The sequence below is a fragment of the Pelecanus crispus genome, chromosome 11 (genome assembly GCF_030463565.1).
Source record: "Pelecanus crispus isolate bPelCri1 chromosome 11, bPelCri1.pri, whole genome shotgun sequence".
Taxonomy (NCBI): domain Eukaryota; kingdom Metazoa; phylum Chordata; class Aves; order Pelecaniformes; family Pelecanidae; genus Pelecanus; species Pelecanus crispus.
The window spans coordinates 4,752,367-4,777,251 of record NC_134653.1 but is presented as its reverse complement, the minus strand read 5'-3'; the positions used below and the strand labels follow the sequence as shown (position 1 = coordinate 4,777,251).

The following is a 24,885-nucleotide window of genomic DNA, read 5'->3' as shown; positions in this document are numbered from 1 at the left end:
CCTCCAAATCTTGTCCCAAGCAACAGCACTAACTTGGGGAGAGTGGCGGGGAACTGTGCAAGGACTCTCTCAACTGCAGGTCTGGCAGTGGTGACAACCTACCAGCTTTTGCCTTGATGTTTGGCTTTCTCCCTCGCCCTTTGCCCTTTGACACAGGCTCCTCTGACCCCAGTGTAGCTCCCTCTTTTCCTTCTCCAGTGTCTTTGCTGGATTTACGGCTACGGCGCTTGGTGCTGGGCACCAGAAGGGCTGGGGAAGGCTCAGCACCTGGAATAGGTCAAAGAGATGGTCAAATAAACACATAAAACAGAGATGCGAATCAGGGAACATATCCCTACCAATTCTGCAATAGGGGCTGGGCCTTCTTCCCTGTGGGTTACATCCCACCCAGCTCTACATGTCCATAACTGATGGTGCAATCTTTGTGACTGAAAGTCTGTGAACTCGTCCCAAAATCTCAGAGGCGGGTGGCCTGAAACTCCCTACATTTCATAGTGGGAAGTGTCATGCAAAAAACTGAACAGCAAGACTCACACTGGATCTTGTAGTCAGGTGGGAGAAGCCGAATGTGAGACAGCGGGATACGTCCCGTGTCCCCATCATCAAACTCTACTGTGATGAGATCACCATCTTCCTCCAGATCCAGGGCTCCTGTGGGTTGGGGGAGCAGAAGATGGGATTAGGGACAAACATCAGAGTACAAACCCCTTGTCAGGGAAGTGGGGGAAGACAGGGAGCCTGCACCAGCTCCAAAGCATCCCATCCCCACCTTTCCTAGGCTGTGCAGGGAGAGCACAAAAGGCTTGCTCTGCAACAGAAAGTCCCTGATAATACTAAACCAGCCCACCCAGCATAAAGCTTCCCAGTCAGCAGCACTGCTCCAGAACGTAACAACTGTTCCAGTTTGACTTCCCACCTCTTTCCCCTGTTTACCTCCATTCTTGCAAAAATTCACTTCTCTGTTTTCACTGCAGTGTCTTTCTTTTTTTTTGACCTGCATTTTTTAACTACTCTCAGCAATCACAAGCTGCTGCTTTTCACTGTCTCTCCAAGAGAAATAAACTGTGTTCCCACCCTCTCTTCTTGCATCAGCATTGCTGGTCTGTAACTCGTAAGTAATTCTTCCCTTATACACACGTAGTGTGACCAAGAGCCCAAAAGCAAGACCAGCCATAGTAGAATTGTCCAGGGCTCTTCACCGGCTTTTTAATGGGACCAGATGGGGGAGTTGATGTGTCAGAGGCAAAGCTATGAGCATGCAGGTGATTTAGAATCCTCTACAACCTCAGAAATCTTTGGTGCCTGGAGTTAATTCTGACTTTTTGAAGTGTGTTGAATTTCCCTGATATTTTCAGCTCCTAAATTGCTCAGACCTCTTCCTACAAGAGCACATCTCCTGGACCAACAGGATGTTACTAAAACAGCATCATGACTGAGTTGGGCATGACCCGGCGGAGGGGAACGGGCCAGGCTCTGACCTCCAGGACACTCACAGCAGACCTCAGGGCTTCCCCAGACAAGCTTGACATCCCTCAGGACACACAGAACTGAGACATCCCTGGTTCACAGCGCAGAGAAGCCAGGGTGGCCTTACCTCGGACAACTGTCCCTGGGTAGAGGCAGCGGTACTGCTGGCTCCAGTAGGCTGCAATCCTCGTGCCCTCGGGCAAGAATCGCACTGAAGGTGGTTTCACATCGATGATCTGCTTGGGGCAAGAGGAAGGCGATTACTGACGTTCTTGGCACCAGCACAGACCATCCCACCACACCTGGCGTGTAGCAAAGCAGCTCTGAATAAGTCAAGGGACAGTTTCCCCGCTGGGAAATGGCCTCCTGTCTGCTCACAGGGCAGCGTGAAGAACTACTCCTGCTGGCATACAGGCTTAGTGCCCACTGCCAGTGGGGGAGCTCAGCCACGAGGCAGCGACCCTCACCAAGGGAAGCTCTGCCCAGACTGGCCACGGAGGCAGGACCAGGGCATCCCTGCAGCCCCAGCTGGGGGAGGAGGAGGCTTCCAGCTAGCCTCCTCTACCCCAAAACAGGGCTCACGCACCAAGGACAGGCACCCTTTGGCCTCACATACCGCTTCCTGCAAGAGCTGCTCCAGGCAGTAAATGTGGGGACGGTTTCCCCTCTCGCCTTCCACCACCACACGGTATCTGAAACACAACAGCCCGGTCAGACATGGCACGTGGAAGACATCACCCCAATCAGCTAACACCTCCCTCTGAGCCCTACCACCAGTTTATTTGAGATCATTTAATGAGGTAATTGGATTTTCCTTAGTGCTGATAAACGAGAGTGAACTCTCCTTCCCTCCCTGCCAGACTCTGTCAGTCTTTCTCCAGCCAGCTCTACACAACCCCCAAACCGATCCCTGCATCAGCCACATCCCCATTCACTGGCAGAGCCCGGGTGGACACAGCAGCCCCTCAACTCACATGTCCGGAGAATGTACCGTCTTGACGTGCCCGGCATAGAGCAGCTTGTCATCCATAGGGATGAGGACACGCAGACCATCTTTCAGCTCATCTTTGTCAATTATGCAGGAGCGGGGAGCTGTGAGGTGTTGGAGCAAGATGGGGATTACAGAGCACCGTACATGAAAAAGCGACAGCAAGGGGCGAAGGAAACCTCATACTCCCAGCACCACTCTCCCGTAGGAAAAGGCCAGTAAGCCCTTTGCAGAAAGGGCTCGCTCTCTCTGGCTAGCTCCTGGCGGAGGAAAACTTTGCCCTCTTGGTAATAATAAAAAGTCCCCCCCTCTAGGTAATAATAATATACCAGTAAATGAAAATAGAGCAGCTCAGAGACTGGGCTTCATCTAGATGTCACAGTGGGCCACTCTGATGAGGCTTGTTTTTGGCAAGCCAAATTGACTGGAGAAGTGGTATCTCCACCCCAAGGACTCATGGCTTTGGATGGAGGAACGTGAGAAAGCAGCACAGTCCTCCTCTGAGCAGCCCTGGGAAACTTGCCCAGCTCCTCTACCTGCACAATTATCCCCCCAGCCCCTCCTGCCTTTACCTGGTGTGGGCGGTCGCTCGACCAGCATGCTCAGTGGGATGTTCTCATCCTCTGAGAAGCTGCTGTCTTGGTTGGGTTCAAAATCCTCCTCTGCTGCCATGCTCTCCATGAGTTTGCTGACAGCTCCTCCTTTCCCTCGGTTCTGCAGGAGAGCAAGCAGCACGTCAGCTGGATGACAACAGGCAACAGTCTGATCCCATCTCACCTTCCTCCAGCAACAAATAACCTGAGGATATTGGGACAAACTTGTCTCCATCCTCAGCGACATTAATCACACAGAGAGTTAGGTGGGTGTAGCTAAACTTGCTTTTTGGTTGAACAAAGACCTTTGTTTCGCTGGGTTTATCCCCAAGCAACATTGACAGCTGACCAAAAGCTATGTCACACATCCTAGCCACATCTCATTCCTGGAGGTTAGGAGAGATGCTGTAGCTTTGCTCTGCATTCACCATCTCTCTGCACAGTGTTCCTGAGACCCTGTCTTCACTGAACAGGCAGCAGACACTGCTCCTATTTCTTCTCAAAGCCCCACAATCCGTTTCTTGCTGTTACACACAGATCATAAGCATTACACTCAGAAATCATGTGAGAAGATGTAGTAATGTGCGTTATGAGAGAAGACAGGCTACAGTAATGGAGCAGAAACCAGTTGTGACCTGGCTCACCCAGTGCTGAGCAAGGCAACTCCATCACCACCTCCTTGGTCCTCGCTATCCATGAAGGTTCTTCCTCCATCCCGTGGCAGCCTTAGAGAAAATCCTGCCTGCTCATTAATTTGGGGGATGAAGGCAAACAAACACCAGATGGTAGTAGCAGGTACTACCTGATAGTCTTCCTTGGATTTTAGGCTTCTCAAACCAGCACTTTGCCTGTAACACACCCAGCAAAACCCGCACGTCTCTTTTCCCTCCCTCACACTGCAAAAGCCCAGGAAAAGAGCAGGGGTCTGCCAGCCACCCTCCAGTTCACCCAGACCAGAACCAGCCCCTCACCTCTTTTTTCACCTCCTTGGCTTTCACTTTGGCTTTGCTCTTCTTGGTGGAGCCCAGGGCATTCGCCAGGCTGACACGAACATCAGATGGCGAGCTAGGGATGCCAGGAGGAGACATGGACGAGGAGGAGGAGCAGCAGGGTGTTTCTTTACCCTTCTTCCGCTGCTAAAAATAAAAAGAAAACACTCCCATCAGTAAAGAGATGACTGGTAAAGATCTGCGCCCAGGGAGAGGGGAAAGGTGGAGCAAAGCAGTCTGTGCACAGGTAGGATGACATTCAGCCAGCAGTTTAGTTCACTGACCGCACCACGTCCTACATCTCCCAGCTCTGCTTTCAGGCTTCATACGTTTTGGGAAGATCTTTTCATTACCCTGGAGAACAATTCCTGCCCATCAAACCCTCCCCCAAAGAGCTCCGAGAAGATCCCAGCTGGCCTCATGTCACAACTAACTCGTCTAACTCTCCCCACGATCAGTGCTCCTCCGTAATGCTGCCATGAACTGAACCGGAGCCAGAGGGAGCTGAGCTTTCATCTAAGATGAAGAGCCAACAACCCAGAGATCACTGCCACCACCAGCCAGGGACAGCCCTCAGAAGACACCATATAAAAGGTGAACAGCCTCAAAGGCCAGCATGGGGGCCACAGCTCAGCAAGCAGATAAGGTCGTGCAGAGAGCGGGAGAGAGATTTCACAGATGTTTTAATGCAGGATTGCCCACTCTGGCCAATCCAAGCAGGATGGATTTGGGACATGGAGGGACAAGTAACCTGCCCTGTTCAAACTCAACAGGCTTTTACTCCCTGCGAGTCAGATCCAAGCCTGACAGCTCCTCTGGGCGTACGTGGGGCTGGCAGGGGTGACAAGGGGCAGCCAAACAGTGCTGGGGCAACTGCTGAGACAGGACTCAACTCTCCTCTGCCCTAGCAGAGTTAATCACCCTCCCCTCAACCCTCAGCTCCCAAGGGTCCCACACCAATTCTACCAGCGCACTCCTCACCTTGCTTAGCTCCTTCCTCTCCTTCCCCTTGCTGCCCTCCTTTTTGGGGCTCATGGGTGCCCCCTTGCCACAGCGCCCAGGCTTGGAGACAGGAGTGGAGCTGGCAGGCGTCGCAGGAGTCAGCATGGCCGAGGACATGGTGGCGTCATGGAGGAAGATCCGCTCACTCCGGCGCCGGTTCCACAGGTCGTCATCACTGGCCTCCAGCCCAAACTCAAAGCTCAAGTCCTTGGGGGACTTGAATTTCTTCAGCTTGCGGCCTTTCTCAGACCCAAGCTTGGCCTTGTCAGCGCTCCCAGATCCGGAGTCGAGGCTGCTGGGGGCCTGGTTTGGCGGGATGCTGCTTGCTTCCAGTGGCCCCTTCTTTCCCCGCAGCAGCCCTGAAGGCGACTTCTTCCTGATCTTGATCTCACTCTCTGAGTCGGTGTATTCAAACTCCGTCCCTACATGCAAAGGATTTAACCATCAGTCAAAGCCCTGGCTGAGTCAAGAGGGTCCACGTCCTGCTGGAAGCTTTTGGGGTCCATGGGAGATGCTGTGCCCGTTCAACGGAGCCCTGAATGCTCCCCTTTTCCAATCCTCACATCCCTCAGATCTGCATTTCCACCCCATAAAACACTGATTTCCCTGAAAATAAGTCTCCCCTGCCCCAAACCAGAGTCCACCCATTCAGGCAGTACAGGTCAGTATGTTCCTTGCCTCTATTTTATCCCACAACCAAAATCCCACACAGGGAAGCTCGTAAGACAAAAAATCCTCTAACATTTGCCCCTCCACAGAAAGCAGTTCTTCAGTTGAAGCAAAGCACGAACCCCACACACTGAGCCGTCCTCCCCTCCTGGTGGGAGTCTTCTCCAGCCTCACCTTTGTTTCAGGAGAATGTTCTCTTTGACGAACTGAATAAACCCAGTTTTCAAGCTTATTTTTTCCCATTGGCCATCAGACACCACAGATCTTTTTATTGGCTCAGGTAATTGCCTTAAAGTCAAGAGAGGTAAATGATCTTTTGTCTGTGGCAAATGGAAATCCCCTGACATTGGCCTCTGCTCAGCATCGCAGGCACCGCAGTACCCAGAGGCCTGAAATATTGCAGTAATGCCAAGATGTTCACCACCTTCAGTGTGTTCCCCAGAACCTGATACAGCAGAGCAAGACCATACTTTTCCAGGGGCAGAAAGGAAACTGAGGCAGCACCTACACACCCAGCAACATGGGCAGGAGGGTAGACAAAGCATTGTGGCTGCACAGGCGCTGTGCTGTCAGAGGGATACAAACAGCCAGGAAGAAACTTGCTCAAGGTCATACAGTAAGTCTATGTAGGAACAAGAGACTCAGCCCAGATTTTCTAAATCCATTTATTTCCCAGGGCACTGGACCTCACGGGACGGCACAGCACCTCTGAAGATGTGCAGAAACATCAGCAGAAGCTGCTTCTCCCTCTCCAAAAAAGAGTATCAGTCAAAGGTCTGTCTCTCTTGTAGCCTCCTCCAACCTGCTGCGGATCTGCCCCCTCTGCACTCTTGTTTGTGTGACTCTGCCTTCAGACCAACAAGGTCTGAAATCAGGCCTCGCTTGGCAGAATCTCTTCTCAAGCCCAACAGTGAATGGCCCCTGCTGTGATAACCACTGCTTGCAGAAAGAACATACAGGACCGAACAACATTCACGTGGGTAAATGAAAACGTACGAGGCACAAGCATGGAGAGCATCTTCTCTCAGTCCTTCTCTCTCAAATATGCTCACTTTCCTGGGTAAATTCAGTCTGCAGGAACCTCCTCTTATCTTCTAGCCAAACCTCTTCCCCCGAGACAGCCCCAGCGTGAGCAGGAAAAGAGCAAGCCTGTCAAAACCAAAGCTGGCAAGGCTCAAAATGAAAAACCTATTGGAAATTACAACACCCCTTCTCTCTCACTGCCGCATGAGACAATTTCTAGATGCTTCCAGTTTCAAGGAGGGCAGGTTACAAGATGATAAATTCTTAACAGAGGCTGTTGGAACAAGTTGGCAAAAGCCTAATATAGCATGGAAACAGTGCTAAAACAAGCCGGGCTCCCAAGGAAGACATCATTTTCCATTCTGAAGCATGCTATAAATTCCATTATCACTTAATAAATATTAATAGAGAATTTATAAATGGAGCCCATATAGATCTGTCTGACCAGGAACGATGTCACCAATGGGCACTTGTGCAGCAGGGCATGGGGAGGGGAAGAAATGAAACTGCCAATGATGTGTAACACACTGAAACTGAGACAGAGATAGGGACAGAAACACAGGGTCTGGCACTGCAAGCACATGAGCAGAGGAAGGAATGCTTGTTTCAAGTCTCGCTGACCAGTTTCTATGAGGAAGCTGATGGGATGGGCTGATTGAAGGGGTTTTTCTTCTGCTTGGGTGTCTCTGTTTCTCTTTGGTATCTAAGATCAGCTGCATTTAGCACATGCTTCCTTCCCTAAAATGTAACAGCACTTCACTGCCTTCAGCACTCTGTCCAAGGGGACACAGTATCCCACTGCTTGCCTCTGCAGCATGACTGTTCAGGATTCGCCAGGTAGGAAAAGAGGAAACTTTGAGAAAGCCACAGGCAACTGCCCCTAGGAAGCCATGGCTGCAGCTGCTAAACCTGCCATACCCGTGACTGGTTCTTGTTTTCTTGCCAGGCGATTCCCCCCACCTTCAGCATCAGGACCAAGCAACCAAAAGCAAAGAAAGGGCAAGACACTGTCTGGGTAACAACCTACTCTCTTGCAGCACAGTAGGACCTCCTGAACCTTCTACCTTGCCCCCATGGCACCAACCCTAACCACACAACTCACCCATCAGGCTCTGCCGCTCCTCCTTCTTCTTTGCCTTCTGCTTGGCCTCCAGCTGGATGATGGAAAGTGGAGGGGGAACGATGGGGCTGGGCATCGCGCTGGCGGCAAACCTTGCTAGAAGGCCCAGGCCACTCTCGTCAAGGGCAGGCGATGAAAGCCTGTCAGTGCCGTCTGTCCCGTAGTCCTCTGCTTCCTCCTCTTCCTCTTCATCGTCCTCTTCCTCTTCCTCTGAGCTAGAATCTAGCACGCAGAAAAGAGGGAGCCCATTACAAATCTCACGGAGTTGTGCATCAGCCACATTTCCACCCCAAACCGGTAACTCTCCTGCTGCTCTGTGCTCACCTAAGTAGCACTGAGCCACCCATGAGCTGAGCCAGAAGACGTTGGCCACAGACACACACGTGTCTTTGCAGCCATATGGCCAGTATCACCCTGCCTACCACCACCCTTGAAGGACACAGCAATACAGGGTACGGCAAAGAGGACCCAAAGGCCAGGCAGGGAAGAGCAGGGTGTTGGCAGAGATTCGAAAGGGACACCACGCACCCTTTCCCTGCAGCTTTCAGGAGGAATTAAAAGCTTAATTCCTTTGAAAATCCCAACCTCAGAGCTGTGGAATTCCCCTCCCGCCCACCACCTCTTCCTCCATAACGAAATCTATTAGCGTAATCAGAATCAGAGATCAGCATGGAAGGGGAATACCAGTGATCAGCCTGTGCCACGGTGGGAGGCAAGGAGGACACAGAGAGGAGAAGGGGCAGGAGGCAAAAATGCAAAGCGGGGAGGGAAATAATAATTTGAAAGCAATGGATTTGGAATGCATAAGGGGGGAAAGTGTAGGTAGAGTTGGAGACGAGGAGGAGTGTTTAAACGCTCTGCCTCAAAACTCTCCGTGCCTTTCATTTCCCTCTCTACAGCTCAGGCTAGGGAAGCCCAGCTCAGCACAGGCAGGAAAAGCTGCCCACAGCCCAAAATCTAATTCTGGCAAAGAAATCAGCCTTGCTGCCTGCTGACACTCGCAGAGAGCAGTAGGCTGGGGTTTTCCTTTACGGTGTGTACAGACAGCAGGTATTTTGGGGGTAGATGCTCTGAGAGTGGCACCTCTCCCTTCCTACAGCACTTCCCAAGAGTCTGTCAGCAGCTCAAAGGTAATTAATTTTAACGGCATCTCATCCAGTTAGTGCTGGTGAGCAAGTCACTACACAAATGCACATATCTCACACACATACATATACACACACATATATGAGTGCATAGAAATATATCTACCTAACTGCAAAAAGTGGGTCTGGAAAAGATATTTCATTTCTCTTGAAATTGAGGGCTTAAGTAGGATCATCAAGGTTGCTGGAAAATTTCCACCGCTAGCAGGAGCCCTGCTCTCCCCGCCTGAGCCCACTCGCCAGCTCCCCGCCAGCCGCTATCCCTCCGTCTGAAAGCCAGCCAAATGAGAAACCAGATCCCTTCAAAATGAGCTGGAATGAACATGAAAATCCTTTTCTTTTCACATCTGCCCTCTGGGATAGATAAAAACGTCCTCAACACTTGGTTGTTTTTAAAAAAAAAAAGACAAAAACCAACAATAACACAAGTGTTATTTCTCCACTTGGGATTATTTTTCCGTGACGTTAGAAATAACAGGAATATCAGAAAACAGTGTTCTCATGCTTGCATTTTATCAACTCAAGTAATGGCCAGCTATTGGTTTTTGGTTTTGTTTTTTTTTTTTAAACAAGGAGAGCTTTTCTCCATAAATCAGATAGTCACAGAATACTAATTTTTAACTGCATAAAAATCCCTTCCCCATTTCAGTTGCTGAGGCCAGTTCCTTCTGATATAAAAATGCTACTAAACCTACAGTCCTACAGTAAATACCAAGAAATCCACAGCCCTGCTCACTCCTTGCATAAAAACCACATGCAAAAAAAAAAAAACCAACGCAGCAAATTAGGATCAGATTCCTTCCCCTACCAGAAAAGGAGGCACAAATGCTGTTTTTCTACAACGTTTTGCCAAAAAGAAAACAAATCCAGATGAACTCGGCTATTCTGAGACGCAGAAACCACCTGCCTGAAAAGCAGCAAAACCGTGCCCGAGTTCAATGACACACCATGGGGTATTGAGACCCCCTCCACGCATCCCATTTGGCTCTGAAATTCAGTAATTCTCAGCAAAACAAAAAAAAAAAAAAAAAAAAAAAAGGAAAAAATCAACCTGTACAGCCCCTCATGCCAGACCTAGAGAGCCGGCGGAGCGGACAGCAGCTCGCTGAGCAGCTGGGGAGAAAAACAGGCCAAAAAAGGGGAAAGTTTGCAGGAAAATCCCTCCATGGCTTGTCCCACGTGAATCTCCCGCAGCACCCTTGGCTCAGCCGTTCCGACTGCCCAGGGGCTGTGCCGAGCACGGGCAGCACTACTCCTTCGGCGCTTAAAGACTCTGCACGTGCGAGGGCACAGGGCGCCCAGCAGCTACGGTATTTCAGAGACACCAAGGTAAAACAGATTTAAAAGCCAGGATGAAAGTGGCTATTACTCACACTACAGAAAATGTACGATACAATAATGTACCTGGCAGTTATTCTAACCTCTTTCAAATATACGGTGTCACACCATGGAAAGACAACTGAAGATAGTCTCATCAGCATTTTTACCAAAACACTTATATTTTTATCTGCATGAGATTCAATTTTCAGCCTGAAAATAAACACATTTTAACGCATTCACAGCAGAGATCTATCCTCCTCCACCCCTCATGGCGACGGCAGATCTCGCTAACTCCACTCTACATGCACAACACAATCCCTGCTCTTGATTTTCCAAGGCACAAAAACTAACAAATGAAACAAAAAGAACACATTTGGGGCTCTGCTCCAAACCCACATGCTTCTAAACTAAGTCCCCAGATTTATGGCCATGGTGGCAAATAAGCTGCTGGTGCTCCATGGCCATCTGCACGGCTTCTTGGAGAGACTCATGCTGCCTGTATTTAATGTGGAGCAGGAGTTTTACTCCTACTGTACCCAAATTATGTGTGGGCTTAAAATGAAGCATGCACAGATGCCTTAACACAATTGAAGCCTCAATTTTTTCTCCTAAAAAGGTGATTTTTAGTTAACAATGGGGAAAAAGACATTTAAAAAGATCATTTTTTCCTTCAACGGTAATTCTGTTAACACTGAGCAAGGGTAAGGCAAAAAATATTCAAAGTTAAAAATATCTTTTCTAATTGGCATTTTTAAGAGCATGTATATGTGTGTATATACCCACACACACAACCACACGTGTACATACAACTCTACAGCCAAAACAAAGAGTAAATTCATATTTAAATGCAACTGATGCTAGATAAACTGCAGCCACATAAGATTTTTTTTTCCTAAAATTTTTACCTGCATTAAATTAAAAACCAAACCAAATTAAAAATACTAAACTTTCTCATTGCTTTTAACAGCTAAGCTGCCATGGTATTTTACTGTAGGAGAGCAGTAAATGAAGATTTGTTAATGATGAACAGAAATTGGTTAAGCAATTTGGTTTTTAAAGACTGATGTAACAAGACGGATTGAGGGGGATGTGGAGAGGAAAGGCTTGGGAAGGGGGGGAATAAAAACACACACTTAAAAGAGTCATTTCACATTGTAAAAAAAATAGCATGATTTTCTTGTAACACCAAGCAGTCCTACAGCATACAAAGCAGGCTAAGTACAGGCAGACTTTAGACAGCTACTGGGTCATTGACATCTGATTTGTGATCTGTCCAAATTCTGGAGGTTACTTATTTTTGAATGTCCAATTTAAGATTGTACCTTTTTTTGTCAAACAAACCAATTCTCATTATTGGAAGATTATTTTTTGCCCCCCATATGTGCTGTGCTGCTGACTCCAGAAGTACTTATAAAAATTAAAAATATTACAACTATCACATGGGAATGACTGTGTAGGGAACTGGCTATCCCTCACTGGTTTTTTTTTCATTGGGATAAAATCATCCTCTAAGTCAGGGAAAGGAGAGCAGGGAAGAAGGTACTAATTTCTTAGTACTGATTTATTAGCAATTTTTCAAGAAAAACAGAGTATTGAGGAGGAGGAAGTATTGGTCTTCAGCTTCGGAAAGATCATGGTGTTACCTATCTGATGGTTTTTAAAGGTCCCATGTGGCTTTGGCCCACGTTAGCAGTTTCCTCTCCAAGGTCACTGGATGAAAAACCACAAGCTTTGCGCGTTATCAGAACAGCTACATGGTGTTTGGTCTGCAAGAAAGCAGCGTGTCCCTACCTCTTCTATCTCAAACCAGATGAAAACAGGTCCTCCTGCAGCTACTCCTACCTCTGACATAGATATTGGCAAGGCCATGGCCAGCCAACTACCCTGATAGTAGGACAGTCTGCATCGTGGCCCAGAAACCTTTAAGGACAGTGGCAGAGCCTTTGCAGGCAGCACCATGGCTTCTCATCCTGGACCCATCTGCAAATCCTTCCCTTTGCTGAGTTAAGGGGTTCTCCAAAAGAAGGTCTGCAAACAGTAAAGCATTTCTGGAGTCCTCAAACACATACACACAAGCAAACCTTCCATGCAAGACTCTTCATGGACAGAGGAAAGTCAAAAGCGGACAGCAATCATCTTCAAAATTAAAATAACCAAGAGAATGCAAAGAGCTACGTGTCATTATTCATGGAGGTAACATCGAAACATCTGAGGCTGACAGATGACATAAAGAAAAGTTATTTTGCCTACCTACATAACAATGGTCAAGGTTCAGGTTCATGGCTAGTGACCCTCGCTGAGAAGTGTCTGCCCTACAACCAGCCAACCACTTTGCTTCTTTAGTGCAGCGTGAGAGCAAATGCAAGAGACCGACACAGACATTCAAAGCATCATGGATAGGGGCAGGGGTGAAAGGGTTGGTCAAGCAGCTGCAAGGAGAAAGCGAGCACTTCTAGAAAAGCTGAGGTTATTAATCGGTTTAGTATCAGGGAAAGCCATTAGAAACCCTATTACCCAAATATCCCTTCAAGTAATGCTTCTGAGAAAGAACAAGCAAAAAAAAAAACATTTGCAGAAAAAAACAAAACTGTAACCAATAATCCCTCCCCGCCTCCCCCTCCATGCCCACCTCCCACCCCAGGAGGTTTTGCATCTTTGGTTTCCCCACCATTAAATGACACCCCAGAGGGATTTACAACGCATATCCCCATTTGTTCCAGATTCCCCAACCTCCTCCCATATCCCTTCCCCTCCCCACACTTTATCCCATAAAACTGGGATTTTATTCATTTTTTTTAAAGCAGACAGGTTACTTGAAAAATAGACAAAGCCAATTAGGGACAAGTTACCTATCTGCTTACATGGAACAAAACCAAAAAGCAAACCCAAAAAACCCTCAAGAACTTGGCATCTAAAAGGGATTGATATCCTCAAAATTTCCAACAGCAGCAAAATAAACAAAGAAAAGATGCAGGAAGGAACAGGGAAGGGAAGAATGGAAGTTAACGCAGACTCTTCATGGAAATGTGGCAATCTCACCCTTACAGAAAATCCACTATCCCCAGAACTTTTTGGGTTCTCTAAAGAACAATTTTTTTTTTTTTTTAAATATGTATTTCTCTCTTTTGGGTTTTCTCTGAAATGCATTGGTGGGTCCAGCCCAGAGCCACATCAAACCAAATCAGCATTCTGTATCTTTCTGCTGTGCTTGGTTTTTTTTTTTTTTTTTTTAGCTTAAATTATCTTTCTTTGGAGGTTGGGTTTGGAGGGAAGAAAAACAAACAGGTGCATGGAGGAAATTAAGATCAAAAAACTAAGAAAAAACAAACAAAAGCAAAACTATCCAGCCCCGTCTTCAATTAATAGCAGTCTGAGCAGTGTGAAATACTAAAAGGCTTTTGCTGTGCTACATCCAGATCTGCCGTGTAACTTAGATGATAACAACTGGGGATGCTCTTGCTTAGCATTCAGCCCAGATGAGCTACTTTCTTTTGGGAGCTGAGGGCTCATTAAAATGACCTTTCCCCATGATTATTATTTAATGAGTGCGCTCTAAAACAGAAACCCCTTGTGTCTCTGGAGGAAAAGTCTCAAGTAATCTCTTTTCCCACTGAAGTACTAATGACAGGCTGACAAAAAAAAAGCTGCAAGAAAAAAAAAAACTGGGGTGAGGGTGAGGGAGGGAAACTGCAGAGTCAAATTTAATGCAGTAATTGCCACATCCTTGAACACAGTGGGTTACGTCTGGGCATCTGAAAAAAATTACCACCCAAAAAGAGATGCAAAAACTTGCCGTATACATTTTAAAAAGTGAAAAAGAAAAATTTGTGGCTGTTAAATAATGGGGACCTTACACCCAGCACCCTCCTGCAGCAGCAACAAGGACCAAGTGCCTCCACGTTTTATCTGCCTGCCTCAAGAGAGTCTATCAACAGAGGAAACAAACTGAAAAAGATAAAAAACAAAACTGGGTGAACAAAATAAAAATTAAATTAAAGGGGTTGGGGGAGGGAAGGCCTAGGCTTTATCTGGACAAAGGCAGCAGGGATATTTGAATAATAGAGAGTACCCCAGACTAGGTTAATTCCAGTTCTACTCATGGGGAGTGGGAGCAGGAGGGGGATGCAGAGCAGGATGAAGTGAAGCGGCAACCTAATCGCCTGATAAGAGACACAGCAAGAGAGACAAGGTACACAGGTTTAGTTAAAAATGAACTCAATATGTTTAATAAAGCTTGGTATACCAAATTGCAGTACAAACATCAAGTCACACGGCCACACAACAGTATCCCGGTATTTTTTAAAAAAAAAAAAAAAGGAAGCAGAAAAAGAAAAAAAGAAAAAAAAAGGAAAGCAATTATAAAAAACAAAAAGCTCCTTCCAAACCTCTACAAGGCTCATGCCAAAATAAAATAATAAGAAATAAAATAATAGCAATAATAATATAATGGTGGTGGTGGCAGCAAGGAGGAAAGTGAGGGAAAAACTGAAGGGAGGAAGGGAACAGGAAAGCAGGGAGAGGTGGACACTAAAACCCAGTTGATATAAAAGCTCTAAAAGAGCCAGCCAGTAATAATATCACAATGATACAGGTACAAAAAGAATAAAAAATAAATGTCGGGCTGATAAAGCAGGCTACGCTGCCAAGAACAAAGATGGCCGCCCTGGCTCCGACCATCAAAATGGCTGACCCCGGCCTGCCAGGCCCCTCACTTGCCCTCACCCCCCACCCCGCCCGCTCCCACACAGACACGGCAGAGGGGTGCGTTTGGGGTTGCATTTACTATAAGCTAGTAACCTTGATCGAATGAGTCCTCCGAGGAGTCGCTGAAGGAAGATCCCGCCTCGGCCTCCCGCAGCAGCAGGCAGAAGGGCTGCTTCCGGCCCGCCGCCGCCTTTGGCTTCAGCGGCCGCCCGGCCACCGCGCTGCGGGGGACCACCTTGGGGCCACCGGCCGCCCGGCCGCCCTTCCTGGCCGCCGCACTGTAGAGACCAGGCGGCCGCGGCTTGGGAGCAGACAGGGGCTGCGCCGGCCACTCGTCCCTCAGGGATCCCTCCTCCTCCTCCTCCGAGTCCGTATCTGCAGTCAAAGCAGGTGTGAAGAGCGTTACATCAGAGAATGGGGGTTTGGGGCTTTGGGGGTGGGGTTTTTGGGGGGTTGCTTTGGTGTGTTTCTTTGTGAAGAGGCTGTAAACCAGGAGGGGAAAGCGACTGCAGCAGGGGCCGTGTACCACCATTTTCCACTCCCATCAGGTCCCTCCATCAAAAGTCTCGAGCTCAGCAAGTGGGAGCCAAAAAACCACAGAAATACCTATTTCCTTCTTTTGGTCAGAAATAGACACTCTCCACCTAGGCCAAAGGAGTCCTGTCCTCCCTTGAAACAGGATCCAGCTCAAGAGCAGAAAACTGAGGTAGACATTTCCGCTATGAAGATGTCCACTGAAGGCACAGCAATACCAACAACTGGGACATTGACCTGAATTAGTCTTAACCATGGTTATGTTCAACACGCTGACCTAAATCTCCTTTTCTACATGAACCAACTCTCCCAGAGGGTTTTCGACATGTGCAGCAGGAGCGAGCCCAGCCTGCCAAGCAGGCAACACGTCTAAGTGCCTAACTCCAACCGTGCCACCCCAGATGCTCTGCAGTATGCAATATAAAGGACACTGAAACGGAGCAGGGACCAAGCCTCTCCTCAGTCTGTGAACTTGTGGCTTTACAAAGCTGCCAAGCCCTGCGGGTGGTGAGAAGTTATCCAGCGGTCCCCTCTGGCACCTGATGAGTGGAACAAGAAGCATACGGTATCCTTGGACGCAATAAAAGCGGGTATGAATTGTCACCTCCTGGCTCATGAAGGCACCGTCAGCTCCACAACATTATGGATGTTGTGGTGGGGACCGTTCCAGCGTGTGAGCAGCAGCAGATGCCCTCCAGTGTCAGCCCAGGTCAGGCATTGCTCCCCACCTCCACTGTGTTGGTTGTGGAGATGAAGGAACAAGGGATAGCAAGTTTAGGAGGCCCAAAGCCCAAATATGCAAATGATTTTGAGCATCTGACTTCTGTTAAAATCTGTGGGAATAGGATGCTCAGCTCACCCTTTGGATCTATGCCCAAGGTTTTCAGGACTCCAGCTAGGAAATCATGAGGTTAGGAGGCAGAAGGATTTGGCGCCAGTCCCCCCTCTCCTCCTCCACAAGAGCAGCCCACCAGTCATGGGAGGTGCTGCCATATGCTCGACCTGCCTCCCCAAATCCATCACACTTGAGTGACTAAATGACAGGCTAAAGCCCTTTCCTTGAACCTGCACACAGCTGAAAAATCACACACCAAAGCTGAGCCATATCATAGTCGATTCCTCAGTGACAACAATCCTCCTGTGCTGAGAATCGCGTGGTGAAGGGGCACATTCCTACACCAGAATCGCTGGAGAGGAGAGGGGTCAAACAGCAGCTGCCTTAGGCTTGGGAGGGAGGTTTTGTTCATGAGACCTCAGTACCAAGTGCTAGGGCACTGCAAAAGCTCCCTCTGCCATGAGCCAAGGCTTTTTGCTCCAGCAACAGCCCATGCCTCCTCTCCCCATTAGCTCCAGAGCTCCCAGTTTAGGAGCCATGTGTCTGTCCTGGTGAGTGAAGCATGTTCAAGAGCAGAACTGTTGGGTGGTGTGTACAGCACGACCAGCCAAAGGCTGTGTTCAAGTCCAGTGGACACAATGGCTCCTATTTTACCATGTAAATGGCTAACATCATGCCAAACATTTGTTCAGTTGGAGAATCACTAGCTCATCATCTTCCCCATTAGTGAAATTTCTAAACCGGTGCTGCACCAAGAGATACATTTGTCATGCATACAAACACCCCGTAAGAGTTTTAACGTGGGACTTAAATAGCTGCAAGCAAAGGAAAAGATGCGTACGCAAGTGAGCTAAGACAATTACACAACCAGGCCTCAGACCATAAACTCCAAGTCCCTCACATGCTCTCTGCCCCATTGTCTGCCTGAACCATTAAAGACTCTTCTACCTCTGCTTCTACTGCCTTTCCAACACTATCTGCAATTCAGCTTTTTCCTTCTGTAGCAGGGGTTCCTAGCTCCACTTGGTTGCAGGAGCCTTTGCCTCGGGTGCCTTGGGTTCAGAAACGGCACAGGATGCCAGGGTGGAGATGAACACTGATGAGACAGATGGGAAGGCTGAGCACAGTCAGCCAGGACCCAAGCCACAACACTGAAGGGGAGGAGGATGCTTACGAACATCAGTGCCCCCTGGCAGCCTTTGCCTTCTCCAAATGGCATCATCCTAAGACAATTCCTACCCAACTCACCAAGGACCTTGACAGTCAATCGTTAACCACCTCCTGGAGCAGAGGCTGTAAGTCCTCATCTGACGGGTAGATGGAGAGTATCTACTCCCACCAAAAGCAAGGACGTGGGTCAACTTCTTTTTTAAAGCATTTTTCCCCACTGACGATCAGTGTAACACAGGCCAGGAAGAGACGCACTGATATTGGCTACCTTTTGGATGGTGAGTTGGGTGGACAACTCATGCTTCCCCAAAGACACAGCAGCATTGATTAGCCAGGGAGGAGGCCACCTTTCACTCATGAGCAAAACCACACCCAAAAAAAGACCCCTTCCAAGAGGCCAGAAACCCCCACCACAAGCCCCCACAACAAATTACACCATAAGAAGAGATAAATGATAGATAAATGAGGGGTTACTTACTATAGGAGTAGCTGCTAACTTCAGATATTGCTGGTGAATGGGAAACCTTGAGCTGATTTTTGACTTTTAACCCCACCTCCATCTTCTTCATTTTGGCAGCCACTTTGTTTTTACCTTCCTTGGTGGTTTTCAGTGACAGGCCCAGGTTTTTGGCCAGGCTCTTCTTCTCCTCCTTGCTGGGCAGAGCCTCGTGAGGTGGGAGGTACCTGCTGCCACCTCCGCTAGTTTTTGCCTTTCCCCCAGAGGTGTCGGAAAACTTGAAAGGGGATTTGAGCTTGTCTTGTTTGGTGAGCGACAGGGCCTTGTCAAGCTTGCTGGCCAACTGCTCCTGATCCGATGGTACCTTCTTCTTCTTGAGCTTTAACTGCCAAGGTGAAAGGAAGAGACACAGGTGAATACAGAGCAGATACCATGGCAGACCTGAGGGATTTCACTAGCCGTCATAACAGTCTCTCATGCATGCTAGTTAATAAGGCCTCAAAATGATGATTTTAAGCCCCAGTTGCCATAACCCACCATGGTGCTAGGGAGGAAAAAGAGGAAGATGTCAGCAAACAGAACAGCTTTACCCTTATCGAGCACTACAAAATCACAAGATTAACTTAGAAAAATTGCATTTTCTTCCAAAAGAAATATGTTCACAGAACAACATGGTTTTTTTAGGATATGTTTGGGTTGGTTTTACAAGCTTTTCTCTAAATCACAAGGATTAAAAATCTTCTTTACCCAAAACCCCAGCCAAATAAATACAGATTTCCACATAATCAACCAGCTCCAGAGGCTGGGATGCCAAAAAGACCCAAATACCTCTCAGCAAAAGCATCAGCAACACTGCATTACAGCCAGGGCGTTATACCCTTTTCAGTATTTTCTTGCTTCTTGAAAAAAGTAAATATACTTTACATGTGCTACAGCTAGATAACAGCAGCTGTAACGCAGTACTTTGCCTGTATGCATTTTGGATTTCATCAGCAGCTTAAAGCTCCAGTAAATATTGCCTCAACAGGAGCAGAAGAAAACCCTGCATTTAAAATAGCAAGGTTGTGCTCCCTTTCCTCCCTCGCTTCGGGAAGTCTGCTCCCCTCTGCTATCTTGACAGGCAAAGGGGTAAGACAAGCAGTGCGCTGGACTCCGAGCTAGTGCAACACTGCAATGCTCTGGCTGGCTCGAAGGCGCTTGCCTCTCTGCTGCTTACCAAAGAGGTCCAAGCTCTGTAAGCCAACGTTAGCCTTTGCAAACACCCCTCCGCTGCACAGGCAGTCCTCTCGTGAAGAGCTTCTAAACCCATGTGAACTGAGAGGAGATGCTCTAAGATCAGGAGTTATCCAGTGCAAGCCAACACTAGCAAAGCAGGAAAGAGATCTGGTTTTGGCCCGTGGCTCCATGTTCCCCATGAGGGCACTGACCTCGTTTGAGAAGCTGGGAGCCACATCATGCTCTTCCCAGCTCTGGTTCCTCCCTTTCATCTTGCCACTGCTGCTCTCCACATCCTCGTCCTCCTCTGGGAGGGCGCCTTTGTGCCTCTTCTTCATGCCCTCACCAGTCTCGGAATCTTCGGAGAGCAACAAGGACTTGCTCAGTCTGCAAGCCAAGCACAGGATGGGTCAAGGTGGGGGGCTTTTCTCCCTGTGATCCCACCAAGATCAAAAGCGAGGTTAAATGCCTCCTAGGACAGTGGGGATCCTCAACGGGAGCCAAGTCCACTGTGAAGAGACAGTAGCTTGGACAAAGTTTTCCACCAAACAGGAGAGCCAAGGAGCCCTTCTTGCACACTCTTGGCCACCAGCACAGATGAGGATTGCCTGAAATCAGAGACCTGCAAGGTGGTCTCTGAAAGGAAGCATTCAGTGTCTTGAGTAACAGCCACCAAAAAGTGCCTGATTCGGCACAGAGCAGCAGAGGGAAGGACAGACAGCTGAGCTGGCCCCGTAGGTCTTTTCCCACCTCTACTTTCATGGACTCTGTAGGTGCAGAGAGAGATTCCTGAGGCCCAGGGAGGTGCCTCACTGCCCAGACACTTGCTCTGGTTGCTCGGGTATGAGCAAGGAGGTGGTAAGGAACTGCCACGCAGGGTGGCACAGAGGGACAAGGGCACTGCAGGGACTGGCTCACTCAAGGACAGGCAATCCACTTTACAAGCCCAGCCCCTCTGCAAGAGGCGTTTGTGATCTGCATCTTCGGTCTCACTTTGGGATTTGGGGGGAAAGGAGAGGGTAAATAAATGATTAAAAAAACCAAAAAATAAAGTAGGTGAGACTATAAGCACATCTTTCACTGCTCCCCAGTTGTCTCCAGTAAGTGTCTGATTGATGATCAGTCAACACCTCAAGACCTCTACCAAGCCTCCAGTAAAAGCTCTCATATGCCACCTCCTTCATGCTAAGCCTGCTGGCCCAGGTCATACCACCACCCCAAAGCATGGGGCAGTCTCCTCAGCTTCCAGGCATTTCCCGTCCCCTCTGGCCGCTCTGCTGACCTCCACAGACAGCTAAACCAACACCTCGGGCCCTGGACGCTGGCTGAGGGTGCAGCTTCCACATCAGGTTGCTCAAGCGTTCCTGTGATGCGGGGACATGCATACGCAACACAATCATGCACGCACACATGCACAACTCCAGCCACCTCTGGATGCCTCCAGCCTGTCCGGCCATCCAAACAAGAGAAGCAAAACACAAAGCCACCGAGAGGACAGATTTTCAGAAGCACGTGGTCAGTGGGAGCTGGGCACCTGAATCTAATTTGTAGTCTTGAACGGACATTTGCAAAAATACATAGCACGCAGGGAGACAGCTCAGAGGTGCCTTCCCATTGGAGGGATCTGGCCGCCTATGGATGGTTAGATGGCCAACAGCGGTGAGATCCAGGCACCCAAACAAGAGCAGCTGGACTTGCAAAAGAGAAGCAAGCAGGAGACAGAATGATCCAGACCCTTGAAAGAGAGAGGTCAGGCGAAACCAACTCCCACTGATTAAGGGAACAGGAGATGGAGACAGCAGAAACACAGCAGAAAGGCCCGACAAAGTAGATAACCTCGAACAGTCCTGTCCTTCCAGTTTTTGACATCAGCGTCAATTAGCTCTACAGCACCCGCTTGCACCATCCACTCTCCTGAAAACAGACGAGGACGTGCTCCCCGACACTGAGAGCTCACCTGCAGGTCCCTGCCCAGCCAGCTGCTCCGTATCACCTCACTGACGCTCAACTCCACCTGTCCTACTTGCACGCAACACCACAGACATGTGCTCTACCAGCGGGGAGGGAGGAGGCTGGCACCGTATTCCCACCGCAAGGACACACTCACGTTAAACGCACACGCTTCCACAACACTGTTTCCAGGACTGGCCTGCCAACACAACGCCACAGCAAGCCCCCGCTGCATCCGAGATGCTCTCCCCAAGTAAGACCCTGGTGCAGCGACCCTGCCATTTTCCCATCTTCCCCAAATTCCAGCCTTACTTTCCACTCTTGCTGTCACTCTTCCCTCTCTCCTTAATGGGTGACAGAGCGCTTGATCCAAGTTTCCTCTTCCTGGGCCTTCCAGGGCCTCTTCTCGCCAAGCTTCTACTTTTCTCGTCATGCTTTTCCCTTTAAAAAAACCACACGCTTCACTGTTAACCAAGGCAACAAAAAAAAAAAAAAGCAAAGAAAAAAAAAAAGCAAAATCAAATTTTGCAACCAAAAAGCAAAACAAACAGGAAAAAAAAATAAAGCAAATAAATCCAAAAAAGAAGAAAAAGGGAAAAAAATTAAAAGAAAGCAAGCAAGAACGGGAGCCAACCCAGAACCTTTGCCTGTCACCAAACTGCTAAACTGAGCTGCTGAAGCCAAGGTTGTCTCTAATACGGTCTCCCAGCTGCATTCACCAGTGATCAGGTTGTCGTGTCACATAGCCTAGGAGTGTGTTGTGCAAGTTCTGGCAGACCATACCAAGAGGAGAGGAGAGGAGACAGGGAGGGATGGAGGCCTGTTTTCTCTCCCGGGCTGAGAGGCAGTGAAAGTGCCCAGCTGGAAAAAAAAGACCGAGTGAGCAGCCTGCGACTTACTCGGAGTCCCTGCGGCGCTGCAGCTTCACCAGCTCACGCTGCTTCTCCTTGTACCGGCGCTGCAGCTCCGCCAGCCTCATCCTGTAGTCCAGCTCCATTGCATCCATGTTCTCGATGGCCGATTTGATGGAGTACATCTGGGGTGGGGAGGCAAGAGGGGGCAAGAAGGTCAGGACATGTCCAGGCCCCCACCTAGACAGGGGGTGGTGCACACTGGGGTGCCCCTGCAACGGCCAAAATCCGCAGCCTGGCAGGGAAGCCCTCCATGCTTGTAGTGGAGCAGAGCACCCTCACCCGCAACAAGCACAGCCCTAGAGTGGTACCCGAGCAAAACTAGCCAAGCAAAGATGTTCTGTGGCTTATGCATGGGATGGTATCAGCTTTGAGGGACAGCAACCCTGGGAAAGAACCTGCAGGATTAAATACGTCCATGGAGTCTCTTTTCCCTTATTTAAAAAGGCAGATCAAAACATTCCCTGTCTTGGAACACTTGTGGGGTACAAAATAATTTGTCAGTCTCTCCCATGGGGAAGAGTCAGCAAAGAAAAAACAAGGAAAAACCCTCCTGCCACTATCTTTATTTATCCCCCCCCTGCCAAAGCAGTAACGTACAAGTTCCTGCTGGCTTTGTATTACAAACACCACTTCTAGGGCTGCCGAGGGTCCTGCTGAGATCGATGGTGTTGATTCACCAAGAAGGGAGGAAGCTAAATCGCACCACACTGACTCCTGCGCAGCTACGAACGCGACGCAAGGGAAGCGCTGGCTCGCTTTGCTGAATGCAGAAGGGCAGCACGAGCCCGGTGGCAAACTGCAGCTGGAAGAGCAAGCTGCGGTGAGTGGATGCACTGTGGCTTTTCAGGCTCAGCCACACTAAGAGCTACTTACGGGTTCATCTTTCTTCTGCATCCAGCTGTACTTTTTGTTGGGATTCAGCTCTCGAGGCAGCCGGATGGTTTTCAGACTTTCCATAAAGGGGGTGGAAAGTACTTCCATGAGCATGTGGGTGCTGGCAGCCAGCAAACTCTCCAGTGTTGGCCGGACAGGGAAACTCTCTGGACCTGCTGAGGACAGAAAAAAAAAAAGCTATAGAGGTTCACTCTCCAAGACTGCTCCTCCAGCAGGCACAAGGAGAGGCTGATGCCCCTTTCTGGACCATGGCAGCTCAAGGAGCCTCCCAGCCACCCTGGGCCCCAACTTAAGATCTCCTGTTGTGCCCAGCCATGGTGCAACTGGCAGTTCCCATGATGTCTCGCCTCAGGAAGTTACTGGAAGGTGAGATCTTTTCAGGACCTGCCAAGCTCTTGGAAAGCATCATCTGGAGCTACTGGGGCCTCTTGTGCCAAACCCCGACAGACTGTAGACTCAGTGCCTGCCAGAAGGGTGTTACCCTGGCAGCTCTCGGCAAGTGGGGCTCCGTTTCCGCTACACATACCACGAAATGTCTAGACATGGCGAGGGCCTTTGGAAGGGGAGAGCAGTACAAAAGCCACACGTAGCTCAGCCTACTGCAACAAAAACCCTGCTCCAACTCCATCCAAAGTACCATCCGCTCCTGCAGCTCAGGGCAATGCTCTCCTTGCTGCCCGTCTGAGGTTGCAAGAGACCCCACCTGTGCCTCTGCTCCTCTGCCCACCCAGAGCATGCCAGGGCCATGTGCAAGAAGACCCAACCTGGCCCAAGGCTGGCCAGACTCGGCGTTCACAACTTACTTTGTATTTCTTGCTTCCTTTTCTCCAGCTCCATCTCTGCAATTTCACTCAGCAAAGTGATCCCTTGCAGGAAGGAGTGCTCCAAGGCCTGGTCAGGTAACACCTCCACCTTCATCTGGGATGGAGTGACGCTGGCGGTAGTCAACAAGGAACAAGCCTGAGGCATTTCTGTGGCAGCCACCAAAGCATTCATCCCAGCCAGCGGGTCGCCTGGCTTGATGTCCAGAGCTGGGATTTGGCAAGAGATTGCCTCTTCCGTGTAGGAAGGGATCTCTGGCCTCTGCTCCCCCTCCTCAGGGGGCAGGTTGGGAAACTCCCTCCCCCGGGGCACATCAGCGCTCTGCAGATCCATGGCTACAGAGGCCTCCTCCCGCTGGGGCGTCAAGTCCATCTCAGGCGGCTCGTTCTCTGCGTGCACGAGCGAACCGTCATAGTCCATGTGCACAGAGCAGGTTTCTGCTCCGCTCCCAGTCTCTGCCTGAGCCTCTGTTTCTGCGGGGCAGGCCACAACCTGGTAAGGAGGTGGGCAGCTCTGGAGGTCTTCCTGGTCCTGCTCCATAGCACCCAGGGCTTCACCTTGATGCAATAGGAGATTGCAATTGTCCACATTCTGCACTGGGACAGTTGCAGAGGTGGTGATGTTCAGAGTCCCCATGTCCTGCTCACAGATGCCTTCTTGGTTTTCCTCCATCTGCACCTCTGATTTCACTCTCTCTTCCAAGGACTCCTCTTCTGCTGCTGCTTGGATGGGCTCTAGCATTTTGGACGGAGACAGGTGGATGGGCTTGACCTCTGGGGAAAGCTCCATGTGCTCAGAGCCTTCGGCAGGCAGCGGGACGTCAGGAGCCAGGCCATCCGCATCAGATGCGGCGGTGGGCTGGAGGAGGTAGGGATAGTGTCTTCCAAAGGAGGGAGGCAGGGACTGGAATGGATATCCTGGGGGGATCTCTGCAAGACATCAGAAGGGACAGGCTGTGTAATGGCTGGGTCTCCAAAGCACCTCTCTCACTAAGGTATAGAGACGGGTTCCTTTCCTCTCTCATCTCTTCCTGTTCTCAAGCAGTGGCTGCTTTGGGCACCTCTCTCCTGGCCA

The 24,885-nt window shown here is 49.4% G+C and overlaps 1 protein-coding gene across 1 annotated transcript in view; it reads right to left on the bottom strand.

Moving 5' to 3' along the window:
* Positions 1-24,885, bottom strand: part of TNRC18 (trinucleotide repeat containing 18) — a 54,640-nt gene that overhangs the window by 3,710 nt on the left and 26,045 nt on the right. The window contains 16 exon segments of the mRNA XM_075718258.1: positions 103-267; positions 535-651; positions 1,595-1,703; positions 2,084-2,159; positions 2,442-2,559; positions 3,028-3,169; positions 4,020-4,184; positions 5,019-5,461; positions 7,834-8,073; positions 15,114-15,395; positions 18,038-18,401; positions 19,444-19,618; positions 21,494-21,622; positions 22,081-22,217; positions 22,969-23,141; positions 23,793-24,740. Coding sequence (XP_075574373.1) covers positions 103-267; positions 535-651; positions 1,595-1,703; positions 2,084-2,159; positions 2,442-2,559; positions 3,028-3,169; positions 4,020-4,184; positions 5,019-5,461; positions 7,834-8,073; positions 15,114-15,395; positions 18,038-18,401; positions 19,444-19,618; positions 21,494-21,622; positions 22,081-22,217; positions 22,969-23,141; positions 23,793-24,740 — 3,783 coding nt within the window.